Consider the following 18,625-nt stretch of genomic DNA (forward strand, 5'->3'; position numbering starts at 1 on the left):
GCAGTGATTTTAGAGCCCCCCAAATAAAGTCTGTCACTGTTCCCCCATCTATCTGCCATGAAGTGATGGGACCAGATGCCATGATCTTAGTTTTCTGGATGTTGAGCTTTAAGCCAACTTTTTCACTCTCCTCTTTCACTTTCATCAAGAGGCTCTTTAGTTCTTCTTCGCTTTCTGCCATAAGGGTGGTGTCATCTACATATCTGAGTTATTGATATTTCTCTGGGCAATCTTGATTCCACCTTGTGCTTCTTCCAGTCCAGCATTTCTCATGATGCACTATGCATATAAGTTAAATAAGCAAGGTGACAATATACAGCCTTGACGTACTCCTTTTTCTATTTGGAACCAGTCTGTTGTTCCATGTCCAATTCTAACTGTTGCTTCCTGACCTGCATATAGGTCTCTCAAGAAGCAGGTCTGGTGGTCTGGTATTCCCATCTCTTTCAGAATTTTCCAGTTGATTGTGATCCACACAGTCAAAGGCTTTGGCATAGTCAATAAAGCAGAAGTAGATGTTTTCCTGGAACTCTCTTGCTTTTTCCATGATCCAACGGATGTTGGTAATTTGATCTCTGGTTCCTCTGCTTTTTCTAAAACCAGCTTGAACATCAGGGAGTTCACAGTTCACATATTGCTGAAGCCTGGCTTGGAGAATTTTGAGTATTACTTTGCTAGCATGTAAGATGAGTGCAATTGTGCGGTAGTTTGAGCATTCTTTGGCATTGCCTTTCTTTGGAATTGGAATGAAAACTGACCTTTTCCACTTCTGTGGCCACTGCTGAGTTTTCCAAATTTGCTGGCATATTGAATGCAGCACTTTCACAGCATCATCTTTCAGGATTTGAAATAGCTCCACTGGAATTCCATCACCTCCACTAGCTTTGTTCGTAGTGACGCTTCCTGAGGCCCACTTGACTTCACATTCCAGGATGTCTGGCTCTAGGTGAGTGATCAATCACACCATCGTGATCATCTGGGTCATGAAGATCTTTTTTGTACAGTTCTTCCGTGTATTCTTGCCACCTCTTCTTTGTATCTTCTGCTTCTGTTAGGTCCAGACCACTTTTATCCTTTATTGAGCCCATCTTTGCATGAAATGTTCCCTTGGTATCTCTAATTTTCTTGAAGAGATCTCTAGTCTTTCCCATTCTATTCTTTTCCTCTATTACTTTGCACTGATCACTGAGTAAGGCTTTCTTATCTCTCCTTGCTATTCTTTGAAACTCTGCACTCAAATGAGTATATCTTTCCTTTCCCCCTTTGCCTTTCACTTCTCTTCTTTTCACAGATATTTGTAAGGCCTCCTCAGACAACCATTTTGCCTTTTTGATTTCTTTTTTTTGAGGATGGTCTTGATCACTGACTCTTGTACAATGTCATGAATCTCCATCCATAGTTCATCATGCACTCTATCTACCATATCTAATCCCTCGAATCTATTTGTCACTTCCACTGTATAACAGTAAAGGATTTTATTTATGTCATACCTGAATGGTCTACTGGTTTTCCCTACTTTCTTCAATTTCAGTCTGAATTTGGCAATAAGGAGTTCATGATCTGAGCCACAGTTAGCTCCCAGTCTTGTTTTTGCTGACTGTATAGAGTTTCTCCATCTTTGGCTGCAAAGAATATAATCAGTCTGATTCCAGTGTTGACCATCTGGTGAGGTCCATGTGTACAGTCTTCTCTTGTGTTGTTAAGAGGGTGTTTGCTATGACCAGTGCATTCTCTTGGCAGACTTCTATTAGCCTTTGCCATGCTTCATTCTGTACTCCAAGGCCAAATTTGCCTATTCCTGCAAGTGTTTCTTGACTTTCTACTTTTGCATTCCAGTCCCCACTAATGAAAAGGACATCTTTTTTTGGGTGTTAGTTCTATAAGGTCTTGTAGGTCTTCATAGATGGAGAACACTCTAGTACTCTTGCCTGGAAAATCCCACGGGTGGAGGAGCCTGGTGGGCTGCAGTCCATGGGATCACTAGATGTCGGACACGACTGAATGACTTCACTTTCACTTTTCACTTTCATGCACTGGAGAAGGAAATGGCAACCCACTCCAGTGTTCTTGCCTGCAGAATCCCAGGGATAGGGGAGCCTGGTGGGCTGCCATCTCTGGGGTCGCACAGAGTCGGACATGACTACTTAGCAGGTCTTCATAGAATCATTCAGCTTCTTCAGCATTACTGGTCAGGGCATAGACTTGAATAACTGTGAGACTGAATGGTTTGCCTTGGAAATGAACAGAGGTCATTCTGTCACTTTTGTGACTGCATCCAAGTACTGCATTTTGGACTCTTTTGTTGACTATGATGGCTACTCCATTTCTTCTAAGGGATTTTTGCCCACAGTAGTAGATATAATGGTCATCTGAGTTAAATTCACTCATTCCAGTCCATCTTAGTTTGCTGATTCCTAAAATGTTGATGTTCAGTGTTGCCATCTCCTGTTTGACCACTTCTAATTTGCCTTGATTCATGGATCTAACATTCCAGGTCATGGTGGAAAGTTCTGACAAAATGTGGTCCACTGGAGAAGGGAATGGCAAACCACTTCAGCATTTTTGCCTTGAGAGCCCCATGAACAGTATGGCAAAAAGATAGGACACTGAAAGATGAACTCCTTAGGCTGATAGGTGCCCAGTATGCTACTGGAGATCAAGAGAAGTAACTCCAGAAACAATGAAGAGATGCAGCCAAAGCAAAAACAACACCCAGTTGTGGATGTGACTGGTGATAGAAGCAAAGTCCAATCTGGTAAAGAGCAATATTGCATAAGAACGTGGAATATTAGGTCCATGAATCAAGGCAAATTGCAAGTGGTCAAACAAGATGTCAAGATATAAATTTTGTGAATGTTAAGGTTTAAGTCAGCTTTTCACTCTCCTCTTTAACCCTCATCAAGAGGCTCTTTAGTTCCTCTTCACTATCTGCCATTAGAGTGGTATCAACTACGTATCTGAAATTGTTGATATTTTCCCAGCAATCTTGATTCCAATTGCTGATTCATCGAGCCTGGCATTTCTCATCATGTGCTCTGCACAGAAGTTAAATAAGCAGGGTGACGATGTACTCTGTTCCTTGACACACTCTGTTCCCAGTTTGGAATCAGTCTGCTGTTCATGTCCGGTTCTAACTGTTGCTTCTTGACCTGCAAACAGGTTTCGCAGGAGGCAGGTAACAGGGTCTAGTATTCCCATCTCTTTAAGAATTTTCCACAGTTTGTTGTGATCCACACAGTCAAAGGCTTTCTTGTAGAGAATGAAGCGAAAGTAGATGTTTTTCTGGAATTCCCTTGTTTTCTGTATGATCCAACGAATGTTGGCAATTTGGTCTCTGGTTCCTCTGCCTTTTGTAAATGCAGCTTCTACATCTGGAGGCTCTCGGTTCATGCACTAGTGAAGCCTATGTGGAAGGGTCTGGTGCATAACCTCACTACAACGTGAAATGAGACAATTACATGGTAGTCAGAACATTCTTTGGCACCGCCCTTCTTTGGGATAGGAATGAAAATTGACCACTTCCAGGGCTGTGGGCATTGCTAAGCTTTCCAAATTTGGTAACATATTAGTTGCAGTACTTTAACACCATCATCTTTTAGGATTTTAAATTGCTCAACCTGAATTCCATCATCTCCACTAGATTTGTTCATAGTAATGCTTCCTAAGGCCACTTGAATTCACACTCCAGGATGTCTGGCTCTAGGTGAGTGACCACACCATTTGGTTATCTGGGTCATTAAAGACCTTTCTTCCATAGTTCTGTGTATTTTTGCCACATCTTCTTAATCTCTTCTGCTTCTGTTAGATCCTTACCATTTTTGTTCTTTATCATGTCCATCCTCGCATGAAATGTTCCCTTGATATCTCCAGTTTTCTTGAAAAGATCTCCAATCTTTTCCATTCTGTTGTTTTCCTTTACTTCTTTACACTGTTCATTTAAAAGGTCTTCTTATTTCTCCTTGCTATCTCTGGAACTCTGCATTCAAATGGGTATATCTTTCCCTTTCTCCCTTGCCTTTCGCTTCTCCTCTTTTCTCAGCTATTTGTAAGGCCTGCTCAGACAACCACTTGGCCCTCTTGCATTTTTTTTTCCTTGGGGATGGTTTTGATCACCGCCTCCTGTACAATGTTATGAACTTCCATTCATAGTTCTTCCGGCACTCTGTCAATCAGATCTAACCCCTTGAATCTATTTGTCCCTTCCACTGTATAACCGTAAGGGATTGGATTTAGGTAATACCTGAATGGCCTATGGTTTCCCTACTTTCTTCAATTTAAGTCTGATTGTACAATAAGTAGATCATGATCACAGCCACACTCAGCTCCAGGTCTTGTTTCTCCTGCTGTATGGAGCTTCTCCCATCTTCGGCTGCAAAGAATATAATCATCCCGACTTCCGTATTGACCATCTGGTGATGTCCATGTGTAAAGTTGTCGCTAGTGTTTTTGGAGGAGGGTCTTTGCTATGACCTGTGCGTTCTCCTGGCAAAGCTCTGTTAACTTTTGCCCTGCTTCATTTTGTACTCCAAGGGCAAACTTGCCTATTACTCCAGGTGTCTCTTGACTTCCTACTTTTGCATTCCAGTCCCCTATGATGAAAAAGACATCTGTTTTTTTTGGCTAGTTCTAGAAGGTCTGTAGGTCTTCTTAAAATCGGTCAACTTCAGCCTCTTCAGGGTCAGTGGTCGGGGCCTTTGACTACTGTGATGTTGGATGGTTTGCCTTGGAAGCGAACTGAGATCATTCTGTGGTTTCTGAGACTGCACCTAGACAGTGCATTTTGGACTCCTATTTACTATGAAGACTATTCCATTTCTTCTAAGGAACTCTTGCTCACAGTGGCCATCTGAATTAAACTGGCTCATTCCCATCCATTTTAGTTCACTGATTCCTAAGACGTCAATGTTCAGTACAGATGTGACACCAGAAGATGAGCCCCCAAGTCGGAAGGTGTCCAGTATGCTGGGGAAGAGCAGAGGGCAATTACTAATAGCTCCAGAAAGAACCAAGTGACTGGGCCAAAGCAGAAACGATGCTCAGTTGTAGAAGTATCTGGTGGTGAAAATAAAGTCTGATGCTGTAAAGAACAATATCTCATAGAAACCTGGAATGTAAGGTCCATGAATCAAGGTGAACTGGACGAGTCAAATAGGAGAGTGTTTAATAAAATGTAATAATGAGATGATGCTGATAGAGAGAAAATGAAATGTCCAACTAGCCACTAGTGTCATAAGATCTTTTATAAATTTCTAATATATCTCTTGTAACTAGAGAAATTCTGAATAAAATAATGCAAATTTTCAGTTTCCCATTCTGAAGAACATATCTAGTTTTTAATCTACGGGTGGCTTTCTGCCACTGACACAGCAGTCGCCATGGAGTGACACAGCAGTCGTCATGGAGTAACAAAGAGAGTAGCTCAAGCAGCAGTACCTCCTCTATGGGCTGAAAGGAGAAACTGACTCCTGGCGATTACTTGTTCAAAGCAATCCTTCTGACATCAGAGACGTCCTGAGTCCTGACACAGTGCAGAACCAAGCAACTGCCTTTCTTAAAGATGAAGATAAAAGTCTAAAAATAACGCCAAGGCTGGTTGCTCACAAAGTTCATCTAAGCAACTACGGTGAAGAACAGTCCATTCACAGAACCCTCGTGCGCCGTCGGTGGGAATGTACACTGGTGCAGTCACTACAGAAAACAGTGTCACACTTGCTCAAAAGACTGAAACTGGGACTGAAACATGTGGGCGCTCAGGACTGTCCGCTCTGTGCGACCCCAAGGACTGTGGCTGCCCGGCTCCTCTGTCCACAGGATTCTCCAGGCAAGGGTCCTGGAGTGGGCTGCCAGGCCTCCTGCAGGGGACCTCCCGACCCAGGGATAGAGCCCTTGTCTGTCTCCTGCATCGGGAGGCGCGTTCCTTACCACCAGTGCCACCTGGGAAGAAGTATAATATGATCCAGCAATCCCACAATGTGGTATTTTTCCAAAGAAAATAAAAACACTACTTAGAAAAGATATAGGCATCCCTATGTTTATTACAGCATCATTTACAATAGCCAAGATATCAAATCAACCTAAGTATCCATCAATAGATGAATGGATAAGAAAGAAGATACACACACACACACATTGGAATGTTAATTGGACATAAAGAAGAAAGAAATCTTACCATCTGTGACATGGATGGACCTAGAAGATTTCATGCTAAGTGAAATAAGTCAGAGAAAGACAAATATTATGTACGGAATCCAAAAAACAAAAATAACAAAATAGAAATAGACTCATAGATACAGGGAGAAGGCAACGGCACCCCACTCCAGTACTCTTGCCTGGAAAGTCCCATGGACGGAGGAGCCTGTTGGGCTACAGTCCATGGGGTCGCTAAGAGTCGGACACGACTGAGTGACTTCCCTTTCACTTTTCACTTTCATGCACTGGAGAAGGAAACGGCAACCCACTCCAGTGTTCTTGCCTGGAGAATCCCAGGGACAGGGGAGCCTGGTGGGCTGCCATCTCTGGGGTCGCATAGAGTCGGACACGACTGAAGTGACTTAGCAGCAGCAGCAGCATAGATACAGAAAACAAAGTGGTCTTTGCTAGAGGGGAAGAAGGCAGAGGGATGAAAGAAACAGGTAGGGGAGATTAAGAGGTACAAATTTCTAGCTGTACAACGAAGAAGTCCTGGGACACAGTGTATAGCATGGGGAACAGAGTCAGCAGCGTGTAATGCCTCCAGTGACGGATCACAGCTGCCATCATGGTGACCATCCTGTGCTGCGTAGAAATGCCACATCACTATGGTGTGCGCCTGGAGCAAATCCAGTATTGGAAGGCGATTTATACTTCTATTTAAAAACTGGAAAGTACATTCGAAAAATGTTGAAGGCTTGTTTCTTGATGCACTCAAAATTCCAAATATTACATTTGACCTTGTACAAATCTGTGCAAATGTATTATAATTCAGCTAAGAGGTTGGGTTCACATATAGATAGACACTTTTTAAAGTTTCTCTTCTTTAATAATAATGTGACTATTAATGTGGCTTTAATGATAATGTGACTGAAAGAATTCATATTCATTTTTAAATAAGAGATTTCTTTGGAGCTACTAATTATTTCTATGTGAATTTCAAAAGAAGCAATAAAAACGGTAGTAGAGAATAAATTTCCACAAATTCTGACAAAATTGTGTTGATTGTCATTTGTATTACATTTTAAAAAATCAAGTAATATATCATTAAAAAATAAGTATACATAAAAATAATTTTATAAAATAAGAATTACATAGATACATACAATTAGATATGTTTTAAATCTCAAAGAATATTCCCTGAGTCTATAAGGGGGTGTTACTGTGAAGCACACATTCCGTGATACATATTTCTGAATTTTCACTAAGAGTATGCATTACTTTTGTTTTTAAAACATTCACAATATCCAGAATTCATTCCTGATCCATCACTGTGCAACTTAAGAATCAATCATGCATACTGATGGAAACACAGAAAAAGCAGAATCAGATCTTGCTGCTACACATATTTCCAGAAGACTATTATTATGCAAGAAAATCAGACAGAAGAGCATAAGCACATGAAAATGAGAAGGCGATTCAATGAATGTTAATTTGAAATATTATGCCTGAGGAGATCTGAAAAAAAAAAATTGAGGATAAGCATGCTTCAGAAAAAAATAAAAAGGAAAGAAGGAAAATCATTTCTGAAAGAGGCCAAGATTAATAAGCTGAATAAAAGCAAAATGCTAAAACACTCCTTTCTGGGGTAATACCCAAATCTAAAAATGTAAAACATAAATTTCAGCTTTCTCAAATAAAAACAGCACATTGACTAGTTGTAACATATTACCAGTTAAACCAGTAAACAGGAAAGGCTGTTGGGGAACCTGAGGAATAATATTAAAATGATCCTCACATGGCATTTCCTAGTTAACTGTTACTCATTCTTCAGATGTTGTCTCAAATGTTAACTTCCTTAAGTTTTCCAATTAAAAGCTTTCAGAGCACTGTGTATCTTTGTAGCATTTACTATGGTTTATAAATTCATATATTGTATGCGATTTACAAATAACCGTGAATTCTCCCCAGCATGTAAGCTCCATTTTAACATGTCTGGGCCTTAAAAGCACTCACTCAATCAGTACTTCCTGGAAATTAATTAATCAGGGTTTGGAATGGATTTGCTTTATTGTTAAGTCCCTCTCTGTGTGCCTGGAGCACAGAAAATGGTCTCTCATGATGGTTTCATTTTGACTTCAAGGTATATACTGCCGTCTCTTGAATCCTTGAATGGCTGGGTAGTGAAACAGTAAAAGAATCTTAAGCATGCAAGGACAAGGCTACCAACTTGGAATTGACGGTCATCCAAACAAACTGTGGATCTGTATTTACTTCACTCAGCCTATCTGAAGACCCATCGTATGGATTTAAAAGGTCGTTCAAAGAGCCTAGAGACTGTGGCAACAAAACAAAGCAAACCTGTCTGGTACATTCAGAGACTAATCCATCAGTTCAAAGCGGAACTTAGCACATGACAGAAATCCAATAAGCACCTGTTGACTGAACTGATGATATAACACGCTGAGATACCTAATTTCACATTGTTACTGCTCATGGCCTCCACTTTTGCGTTATTTTTGTTTGATTGGCCCACATCCCAGGGTCCTACAGAATACTTGCTCAGCTACATAAAGCTCAGTCGTGTCCGACTCTTTGCGACCCTGTGAACTGGGGCCCACCAAGCTCCTCCGTCCTTGGGATTCTCCAGGCAAGATTACTGGAGTGGGTTGCCATTTCCTTCTCCAGGGGAACTTCCCGACCCAGGGATCGAACCCAGGTCTCCCGCATTGCAGGCAGACGCTTTAACCTCTGAGCCACCAGGGAAGCCCTTAGTACCTCTTAATTGAAATGAATGAAGAAATAAAAAATGATGATATGCAATTACACAGAGGACTTTCCCCCAAGTTTCATTTTAAAATATTTACTATGTTGCTATTTTTCAATTCATTATCAGATGTTAATCCAAGTGTTTGGTTCAGTCATCTCTAATTCTGCATCTTTAATGTTTCTCTGTTCATAAATTCTACTAATGTCTCACCTACCAGGTATTAAGCTCACCAAGCAGTAGGCCATACATTTTTAATTTCACCTTCCTACCTTGCCAACATGAATAAAATGATACTTTACCAAAATGTGTTTTCAGCAAATGTGTCAGATAAATAAATCAGAGAAATATGAATTGGTACTTTCCTATTAATAACAGCATAAAAGTTTCCTCTGAAATACTTTATCACATATTTTTGTTTATCTTATACAAAAGCAAGGATTTGATTATACATTAACATATGAAATTTAACAATGCTATTTGAATCTATGAAAATCTACCAATATTTATGACACAAGATAAATAGTTTTAGGTACAAACTCTAACTGTGACTTTACAATATGCACCATAAACAGGTTAAAAACCATGGAATAGGTCACTAAGTAACACTAGAATTACACTGAGATTCAGATACTTAGATATGCTTAATATATTAACATCCAATAAAAAGTACAGTGGGAGAGGGAGAGGGTGGGATGTTTCAGGAGAATGGCATTGAAACATGTGTAATATCATATGTGAAATGAATCACCAGTCCAGGTTCAATGCAGGATATAGGATGCTCAGGGCTGGTGCACTGGGATGACCCAGAGGGATGGTACGGGGAAGGTGGGAGGGGGTTCAGGATGGGGAACATGTCTACACCCATGGCGGATTCATGTTGATGTGTGGCAGAACCAATACAATATTGTAAAGTAATTAGCCTCCAATTCAAATAAATAAATTTAAATTAAAAAAAAAGTACAGTTGTCCCTGCTTGAACTAGCTAAAACAACAGACATTCTCTGCTAGCATAGTAAGAAAGGTAAAAAATCAAAGTATCTGCATCCATGTAGGTCAGCCATAATGTTCACAGCACGCAGCTTCACACCATGTTGTAAAATAACTGATAGGCGTACAAAAATAAAGCTTCAAACTAACTGCCAAAATAGATTCTAGTTGGCATAGACAACGTTACTAAAAGTAACATTATTTGTGATCAATGAATGCCTCAAACTTAAATATATGATTTCTAAAATAACATTTCCACTATTATTTAAATTTCACAAATAAATCTCAACAGGAACCAGAAAGAATTTTTAAATTCTCCAATTACACTGATATTCCATACAAAGTACGTTTGTATGCTTTCTCAAATAGTGTTCAAACAATGGTAAAAATGCCTAATGGTCTCCACAGCACTTAATAAGAATATATTCATTCACTCTCTGACTCTCACAAGCACTGTATCAGCTATTACCTCCATTACATCCCAAACCACAGAGCTTATCAAGTACATATCTGGGCTTGAAACCCAAGTTTCCATTGGTCTACTACTTGACATTTTTTCCATTTTCTAAAATCCTATATGTCTTTATATCTTCCTCTCTGAGGACATCTGTCCCCTTATGTACAGCTTTTATAATCTAGTAATGGATTATAAAGTCATTGATCGGAATAAAATTCCAATAGGCAATATAATAAATATCTGGTAATGACTTCCCCCATTTATAAAACCCTTCCAGACAACAGGTATATGACAAAGGAAATGGAATAATTTTAGACCAAGTAAGAATCCCCTACATTAAAAGAAAAAGAATTAAAATTTCTCCCAGTACTCTATTCCACCTCAAAACTCTTATGACTGAAGAATTCAACATTATATAAGGAGGGCAAATTAAATAAAATTAGGCAGTGGAAAACTGGAGGCATTTACAGAAACACAGGCACTCTCTTCTTTAATAGAGATCTCTGCAAAATTTCAATGTCAGAGGAAGCCAAATAAAATCTTTAAATGTGAACTTGTAACAATGTCTCATTTTTAGAATATATAATGCTGTTCACTTTAGTTACTTAAAACAAAATGGAAATATAAAGACAAGTCATAATTTCCAAGTGGACCCTTTCCATTTTGTTTCTAAAAAAAACTAATTTAAATTCCTGTGGTTACATTTTAAACTATAATAGGTAATAAAAGAAATATTTCAGTCTTAATGTATGAAACATTTCAAAATAGTAACTTTTAGAGCTTAGAAAATAGAAGGAAACATTCATATAAGTTGTTGTTAGTTCATACTTTACCTACCCTCTTTCCTTCTAAATTCTCACACCATTTTACAAATATTGCCAACATGGTCACAGGTTGTATTGTAATAAGGAAGGGTATCTATCAATACACCATAATTTAAAGATAGATGCAAATTATAAAACAGTTTCCCAAGGAAATAAGGAATGACATACTATTAGAAACAGTAAGTTTGATGTATGAGAGTAGACAATTATAATCATTAAGTTGAGATCTGAAAACTATAGAAAATTAACAAATATATACTTTAAAAGGTTTATCTTAACTCATCTGAACAGCATCTATTTCCTTTAAATATGATTCTTAGATGTGACTATACTAAATGCCACTTTTAAATGGTTATTTTTATGATATGTGAATTTCACCTCAGAATTATATCTACGTAACACACAGATAAAATGTAATGCATTATCATTAGATGAATTTATATGTATATGAACTATGTATGAACTGGAACATATATGTTCCTAAAACCTCCTGAAATTCACCTAATGATAGTGGTTCAATCTTCTTGTAAGTACTTAGTGTTGCTATGGTGCCTGGACATTTACTGAAATGCTATAGGCAGCCAGCTTGAAAATGCATGCTGTTTGCAATGCTGAGGTTAAAAAATGACAAACAGAAGCATTAATTCCTTCCTATGCCAAAAAGTTTAAAATTTCTCAGTGGATAAAGGTAAAGAATTTTGAAATCACTCTTCATCTGTTTAGTGCTTAACAAAGAATGCAAGAAAAAAGGAAACAGCTTACAATACTTAAACTTCAATAAATAAATCAGTATAACAAGCAATGTGACTTGATCACTTTTAAAATTCTTCCTAAATTTCTATTTACTGTTCATTAACATCAACAAATAAAAGCTTATACTTAAATGGAAAAAACCCCTTAATCCTCAATGAATCATAAATCAATTCAGCTATCACCGTCTCATTCATTAAGGTATTTCATTATTATTTAATAAAATATTTTTAAAAATCTTGTGGTAACATTTTTGTGCAATTTCAAGGTCCAATTTTAAGAGCATAAAAATCATAATTAAGTTTCTCTAGAAAAAAATTGTAATAATCACATATTTCATTTTTAATTTAAAGGATCATAAACAAAGTTGACTTAAAATATTAAATAGTAATGCATTTAAATTTAATGCAAATTGTAACTGTTTTTATCTTAATATTTTTAAATGTATATTTCCTTTAAAAGATGAACATTTCAGTGCATTTTGGAGTACTGAATTTAAGGAATTTAAGAAAACATTAAGTGCTAAAGTTACTGTTATAGGCATTTACCACAAATCATTCATCATTTTATTACAAGTATACCTCAATTAACTACATCAAAATATACATATAAACTAAAGTGGAAACGTACATCAACATATTGTATGATAAAGTGTCTCCTTTGTCCATCAGAAAATACAGAAAGGACATATTCACCAGGTTTCCCATGACTCTCTCGCACCAAGAAGTCTCCTTGCTGTTTTAACAAGTCTTGCGCTTCTATTCTGGGAATTGCACCATGGTACCAGTCCTGTTCTGCCAGAGGTTTCTCAAGTACGGGGATCGTATCACAGAACTTGAGCAAATATTGGGAAAAAAAAAACAAAAAAACATTAAGTTAGAGAAGATAGCAATTTTTTTCTGGTAGGACTAACAGCAGTTATAAATACTTCTTACCTATGTTCCTCCCTTTAATTGACCAATTAAAAGTTATCTGAAAAATCTGAAATGTTCATAATCTTTTAATACTTCCTCGAGCACTGATGCTGAAGCGTAATATATATCCTATACTGCAAGATTATTTGTTTTTTCCATCAGACAAAGGTACTCACAATATTAGCATTTAGAGTTAGCACTTATAGTCTTAGTCACCATATCATAAAATACATACATTTAAAAATCTTCTATCAGAGGATTATGATGAAATGAGAGTATTACCAGAGAAACTTATCATACACAACTTCATTTTTAAAGAATTAAAAGTTGAATCATATGTTTTTATGGAATTAACTCTTGATCACACGGGCTGCCCACGTCATGGGTTCCAGGAACACTAAGGCTTCTGGTGCGACCTTCTTGCTGTGCCTGCTCAGCCTCGCTCCTCTGACTTCCTTAACCCTAACCTCTGCCACATGGCTGGTCCTGATCCCTGATCCTACACAGCAATGGCAGACAAAGGCTCAGCTGAAACGGCATCCCTGAAACCACCAAGGCGCAATGACAGACACGAGACAGAAACAAGGCGGGGATATAAGCCATGAGCAGAGCAGGAAGCAAGTTGTCTGTTACTGTATATTTCCTTTAAAAGATGAACATTTCAGTGCATTTTGGAGTACTGAATTTAAGGAATTTAAGAAAACATATGCTGTTAACATATGCTGTTTAACAACATATGTTGTTAGCCAAATGCTAACAACAAAGAGAGACAACTCAGAGCTGGTTATGTTTCTTTGAAATGTTTCTAATTAATAATAGATGAAATCATACATCTTCTGGTTACAAGTAAAAAGTTGTTTGTTTGTTTATATTTATCACCCACAGAAACTAAACTGCCCCAGGTCATAAGAACTCTTCATAGGTAAGCCACGGGCACCTTTCTGGTAAATGAGAACTAGTTTGAAGACAGCCTGCACTGTTTCTATCACTTGGTGGTTTACTCGTTAAGTCGTGTCCGACTCTTGCGACCCCACGGACTGTAGCCCACCAGGCTCCTCTGTCCATGGGATTTTCCAGGCAAGAATCGGTTCAGTTAAGTTCAGTCGCTCAGTCGTATCTGACTCTTTGCGACCTCATGGACTGCAGCACACCAGGCCTCCCTGTCCATCACCAACTCCCGAAGTTCACTCAAACTCATGTCCATCGAGTCGGTGATGCCATCCAGCCATCTCATCCTCTGTCATCCCCTTCTCCTCCTGCCTTAATCTTCAAGACCCAGCATCAGGGTCTTTTCCAGTGAGTCAGCTCTTCGTATCAGGTGGCTGAAGTACTGGACTGGATTGCCATTTACTTCTCCAGCGGATCTTCCCAATCCAGGAATCGAACCCAGGTCTCCTGCATTGCACGCAGGTTCTTTACTGACTGAACTATGAGGGAAGCCCTCAAGTTTCATCACTTGAAGAGGCCTAAAACTTAACGGTCAAAGTTCCATTTTATATTAGCCAAAGCCCATCCTACTGACTCAAAAAACTGAGAAATCCCAAACAGAATTCAAAGGAGAGTACACAGTTTGGTTTCTACTTCTACCACTATGTGAGTGTGAACGCTAGTGCCTCAGTCGTGTCCAGCTCTTTGTGGCCCCATGGACGGCAGCCCACTAGGCTCCTCTGTCCATGGGGTTCTCCAGGCAAGAATACTGGAGTGGGTTGCTATTTCCTTCTCCAGGGGATCTTCCCGCCCCAGGGACTGAACCCAGGTCTTCCACATTGCAGGCAGAGTCTTTACCATCCAAGCCACCAAGGAAGCCCTGCCACTGTGATATTAATTCTTTAAATATATAAGTGATGCATCTGTACTCAGAAATTGTTTATAAGCCAAATAAGCCTTTTCTTTTGTTAGAATTATGACAAATACTTTACTTTCAAACCAATTTAAATTGTATTCCCAAAACGGTTTTACAACTGAATTATATAAAGAACTAGCCACAACTATGAGATAAAAATAATTATTTTTTTAAAACAAATGCATAATCCATACAAAATTAATTTTTGTGTATACTGATACTAACAGTTTATAATTCTTAAAGTAGGCGGTCAGAACGATTAAATATTTCTTCTTTAAAATTTTGTCACAATGGATTTCAATACAGAAAACACTAAAATTTTTACTGTTATAGAAATATTTTTAAGTCTCGCCGATGATGAGTGTTTTATTGATTTTTTCCTCTAAGAAGAATCAATATAGTAAGAAATTCAGTGTCACTTCTAGGCAAAAAAAAACAACTTGTTTTTATTATTATCTCTTTTTAAAAAGGTCTACATAATAGAAAAGCATCACAAACAAGGATATCATGTGCTTGACTTCCTCTCCCATCAACCTGTCCTCCAAAAGGCTGATTCATTTAGAACTGGGACAACATAGAGCCTGGGGAATTCATTAAGTCAGAAGGGCATTTGAAATACAAAGTTCAGCTAACACAGAAATTCATTTAAGGATCTGAAGGTGAGGAATACATTTGGGGGGAAAAAATCATTCTGAAACATCTAAGTTTGTTTGTTTGTTTTAAAAGGAGAAATAAATGGGAAGGACCCTACAATGCGACTTCATAGGGATTATGCTTCTGTTTTTTTGTTTCGTAAGGTCTTTTGGGTAGGAAGGAAAACTTAGCCATCTGCCGTTCCTGGCCCTGGACAATACTCTCATGGAATGCAGGCTGAAGTCACTATGGGTATACGTGTGTGTACATGTGAGACATGCATACACAGGAAAAGGCTGTACATAGCTCCTGACTGCATCTATCAAGGCCTTTCAGGAATTTCCCTGGAAACATTGGAAAAAAACGTTTTTATTAATGTGCTTTCAATTAAATTCTAATACAGCTTTGCAAGCTTGACAGTAACAGAATGAAGGACTGGCCAGCAATGAAATCCAGCATTCCAAAGGCTTTCATAATGACATCAAAAATGAAAGGAAGCTTTTTACCTCAAACATCACAACTTTCTCAGCCTAAGTGGGGAAAGATTTTTCCTTGTTATCTAAAATTTTGTCAAAGCCATGGGGAAGACGAAGTTTCTGTTTTCATTTGTACAGTAATATAACATAATTAACAAGTTATACAATAATAAGACAAGCTTTTCTGATTGACTAGACTAGCTATTTACCTATTTTTCCCAGACCTTATTCTTAAAGAATATTCCAGCAAAAACATACTGAACATAGTGTAATAAAAAGATTGGTTTAAATGAAGATGCAATGAAGACTCAGCCCAAGAACATGAAAATTTTTTTCCAGACTTAAGAGGTTATTTTTTTGTCTTAGTCTAATTAAGACTAATGCTCACACGGTAAAGCGTCTGTCTACAATGAGGGAGACCCAGGTTTGATCCCTGGGTTGGGACGATCCCCTGGAGAAGGAAATGGCAATCCACTCCAGGACTATTGCCTGGAAAATCCCATAGACAGAGGAGCCTGGTAGGCTACAGTCCATGGGGTTGCAAAGGGTCGGACACGACTGAGCGACTTCACTTCACCAAGAATTTAATGAATATTTGTATGCTTTTATCTCAAACATTTGAGAACAAGATTAGCTTCTTATGAGAGGCAAAGACAACAATGTTTTTTTTTTTAAAAAAAAAACAATGCCTGGATTTTACTCAAATTAAGCACCCAAATAAGAAACCATTAAAAAAAAAACTAAAATATAACATCATCGAAAATATGCAAGTAAACCTCTCCGTGAGTTCGAAACAAGCTAAATAAAATTTCAACACTAACATATAAGTTTTTATGAATTTTTAATAAACATAAAAGTGAACATAATTCTCTTCTAAATCCTCAAATAAATGTAGTTATTAGTCTAACAATTTAAGTAAAGAATTATTTCAAACCGAGTGTAATAATATACTATAGTATCTACAAGTAACTCATAGGATTTAAAACATTTCTAAAAAATTCCATAATGACTCCTTTAATTCTAAAGCTATATATCACTGAGAGATTTTAGGGGCAATTAAGAATCAAATGTCATACAAACAGAAGAGAATCACCAAACACTTGCGAAAGGTGGGAAACACTGGCCTGTTGAACAGGAATCTGACTGATGGCAGTAACAGCTACTTTCTACGAAAGGGCAATGTAAGTACTCTGGATAGTTCATCTTCATGACTGTTTGCATTTGTGCTACACAAACACGATGTAAAGCAGTGTTTCCATCTTTAACAGGCACACAGGCCTATCTGTAAATTGACAAATCCTATTTTTTTTAGCAATAAAGTAGAATTGATCTTTTTTTCATGCATTGATATCTGTTATTTTTATCAAAAGCATATTTTACCTAATGTTCACTTTCCACTATGAAATTAGAAGCAAGACTCTTATTAACAAATGCCTTAATTAACAATTTTTGTACTTTTTGAGACTTTGAGTTTGTTCAGTCTTTAGGTAATAATACAGCTATGATTATCATAACGATTAGGCAGAATTACATGCTGATCAGATTCACATTCTTATACAATTCTTCCCCAAACAACATTAATGTCACTCTTCCCCAAAGATATACAACTTAACCAAACCTGGATATCACCTTACTTCCATGACTTTCCACTTCCCTGACTGCCTATTTGTGCACCTTCCAGGATCTCTAATAAGAGACCCTATCTCTAGCAAAATATATTTTTTAAAGGTCATTCATTTTTGGTCTCATACTTCTCCAATACCTTCTGATTTCTCCTGACTTTGCTCTTTCTTCCCTGCTTCTTTAGTTCCTTTACTCAACTTCTTTTTATGAGTAATCGTTTTTTTCTCATTATTTTTATCCATTTACTTTTTCCAGTTGTGCCTGTGACTCATTCATTCTCGTTCATCTCATCACATTGCTGCCATTTTTTCTACAGCTTTATTTTTCCAAAATCAACCATCCTGACCTGAAGCTCATACAAAATTGCAGAGAAAATGTACCAGTGCATCAATAGTGACACTCTAGTCCATCAACTGTCTTCAGCGCAAACGCTACACCACACATCTCACCCAAATCCACTACCAGATCATTCTGAGGAAGCAGCATGAAACCACAGCTCAGTAAATCTGAAAATTCATCATCAAGTTGGGATTGCCTGTGCAGAACATAGTGTCATTCTGACATGATCTGGGTCGAATGTTGTAAGCATCTGAGCAAACAGATAGAAGAGGAGGCTTACTCTCTCCGTGGCTTCCTAAGTGGCACCAGTGGTGAAGAGCCCACCTGCCAGTACAGGCGACGGCAGGGACGTGGGTTCCATCCCTGCACCAGGAAGCTCCCCTGGAGGCAGGCACGGCAGCCCATGCCAGTGTTCCGGCCTGGAGAACCCCATGGACAGAGGAGCCTGGCGGGCTACAGCCCATAGGATTGCAAAGCAGGGGGCATGACTGACGTGGCACAGCACACACTCTCTATGGACTGAAATTACAGAAAATAAAGCTTGATAAGCTCTTCTTGAAAACTATGTATAATACTAGTGATTCAAAACTTGTAATTCTGAGAATATTATTTAGTTTTCTTAGACATGACTAGCTACATGGAGAATTCAATCTATTTATGGCAGTGATATGATGTAAGAAGTTTAATTTTTATTTTTCCTACTTTTCATTTTTCTACATGTCACTGTCTGGGCTAAATAAATAAATATTAAGTCCTTAAGGATAAAGGAAGACAACCAAGGTTTAAAATACATAATATCTAAGTTGAACTTAACAACATCCCTTGTCAGAGGAAGTACAAGGTTGTTCTGTTGGACCTGAAAAAAAACACTAAAAAACGT

General features: G+C 38.1%; 1 protein-coding gene across 5 annotated transcripts in view; it reads right to left on the bottom strand.

Annotated features, from left to right (window-relative positions):
- FER (FER tyrosine kinase) overlaps window positions 1-18,625 on the bottom strand; it is a 475,518-nt gene that overhangs the window by 227,920 nt on the left and 228,973 nt on the right. For all 5 annotated transcript variants that reach the window (XM_040239698.1, XM_040239699.1, XM_040239695.1 and 2 more), the window contains one exon: window positions 12,548-12,751. In XM_040239698.1, the coding sequence (XP_040095632.1) occupies window positions 12,548-12,751 (204 nt within the window). The remainder of the gene's footprint in view (window positions 1-12,547; window positions 12,752-18,625) is intronic.

The sequence above is a fragment of the Oryx dammah genome, unplaced genomic scaffold (genome assembly GCF_014754425.2).
Source record: "Oryx dammah isolate SB20612 unplaced genomic scaffold, SCBI_Odam_1.1 HiC_scaffold_5, whole genome shotgun sequence".
NCBI classification, from domain to species: Eukaryota; Metazoa; Chordata; class Mammalia; order Artiodactyla; family Bovidae; genus Oryx; species Oryx dammah.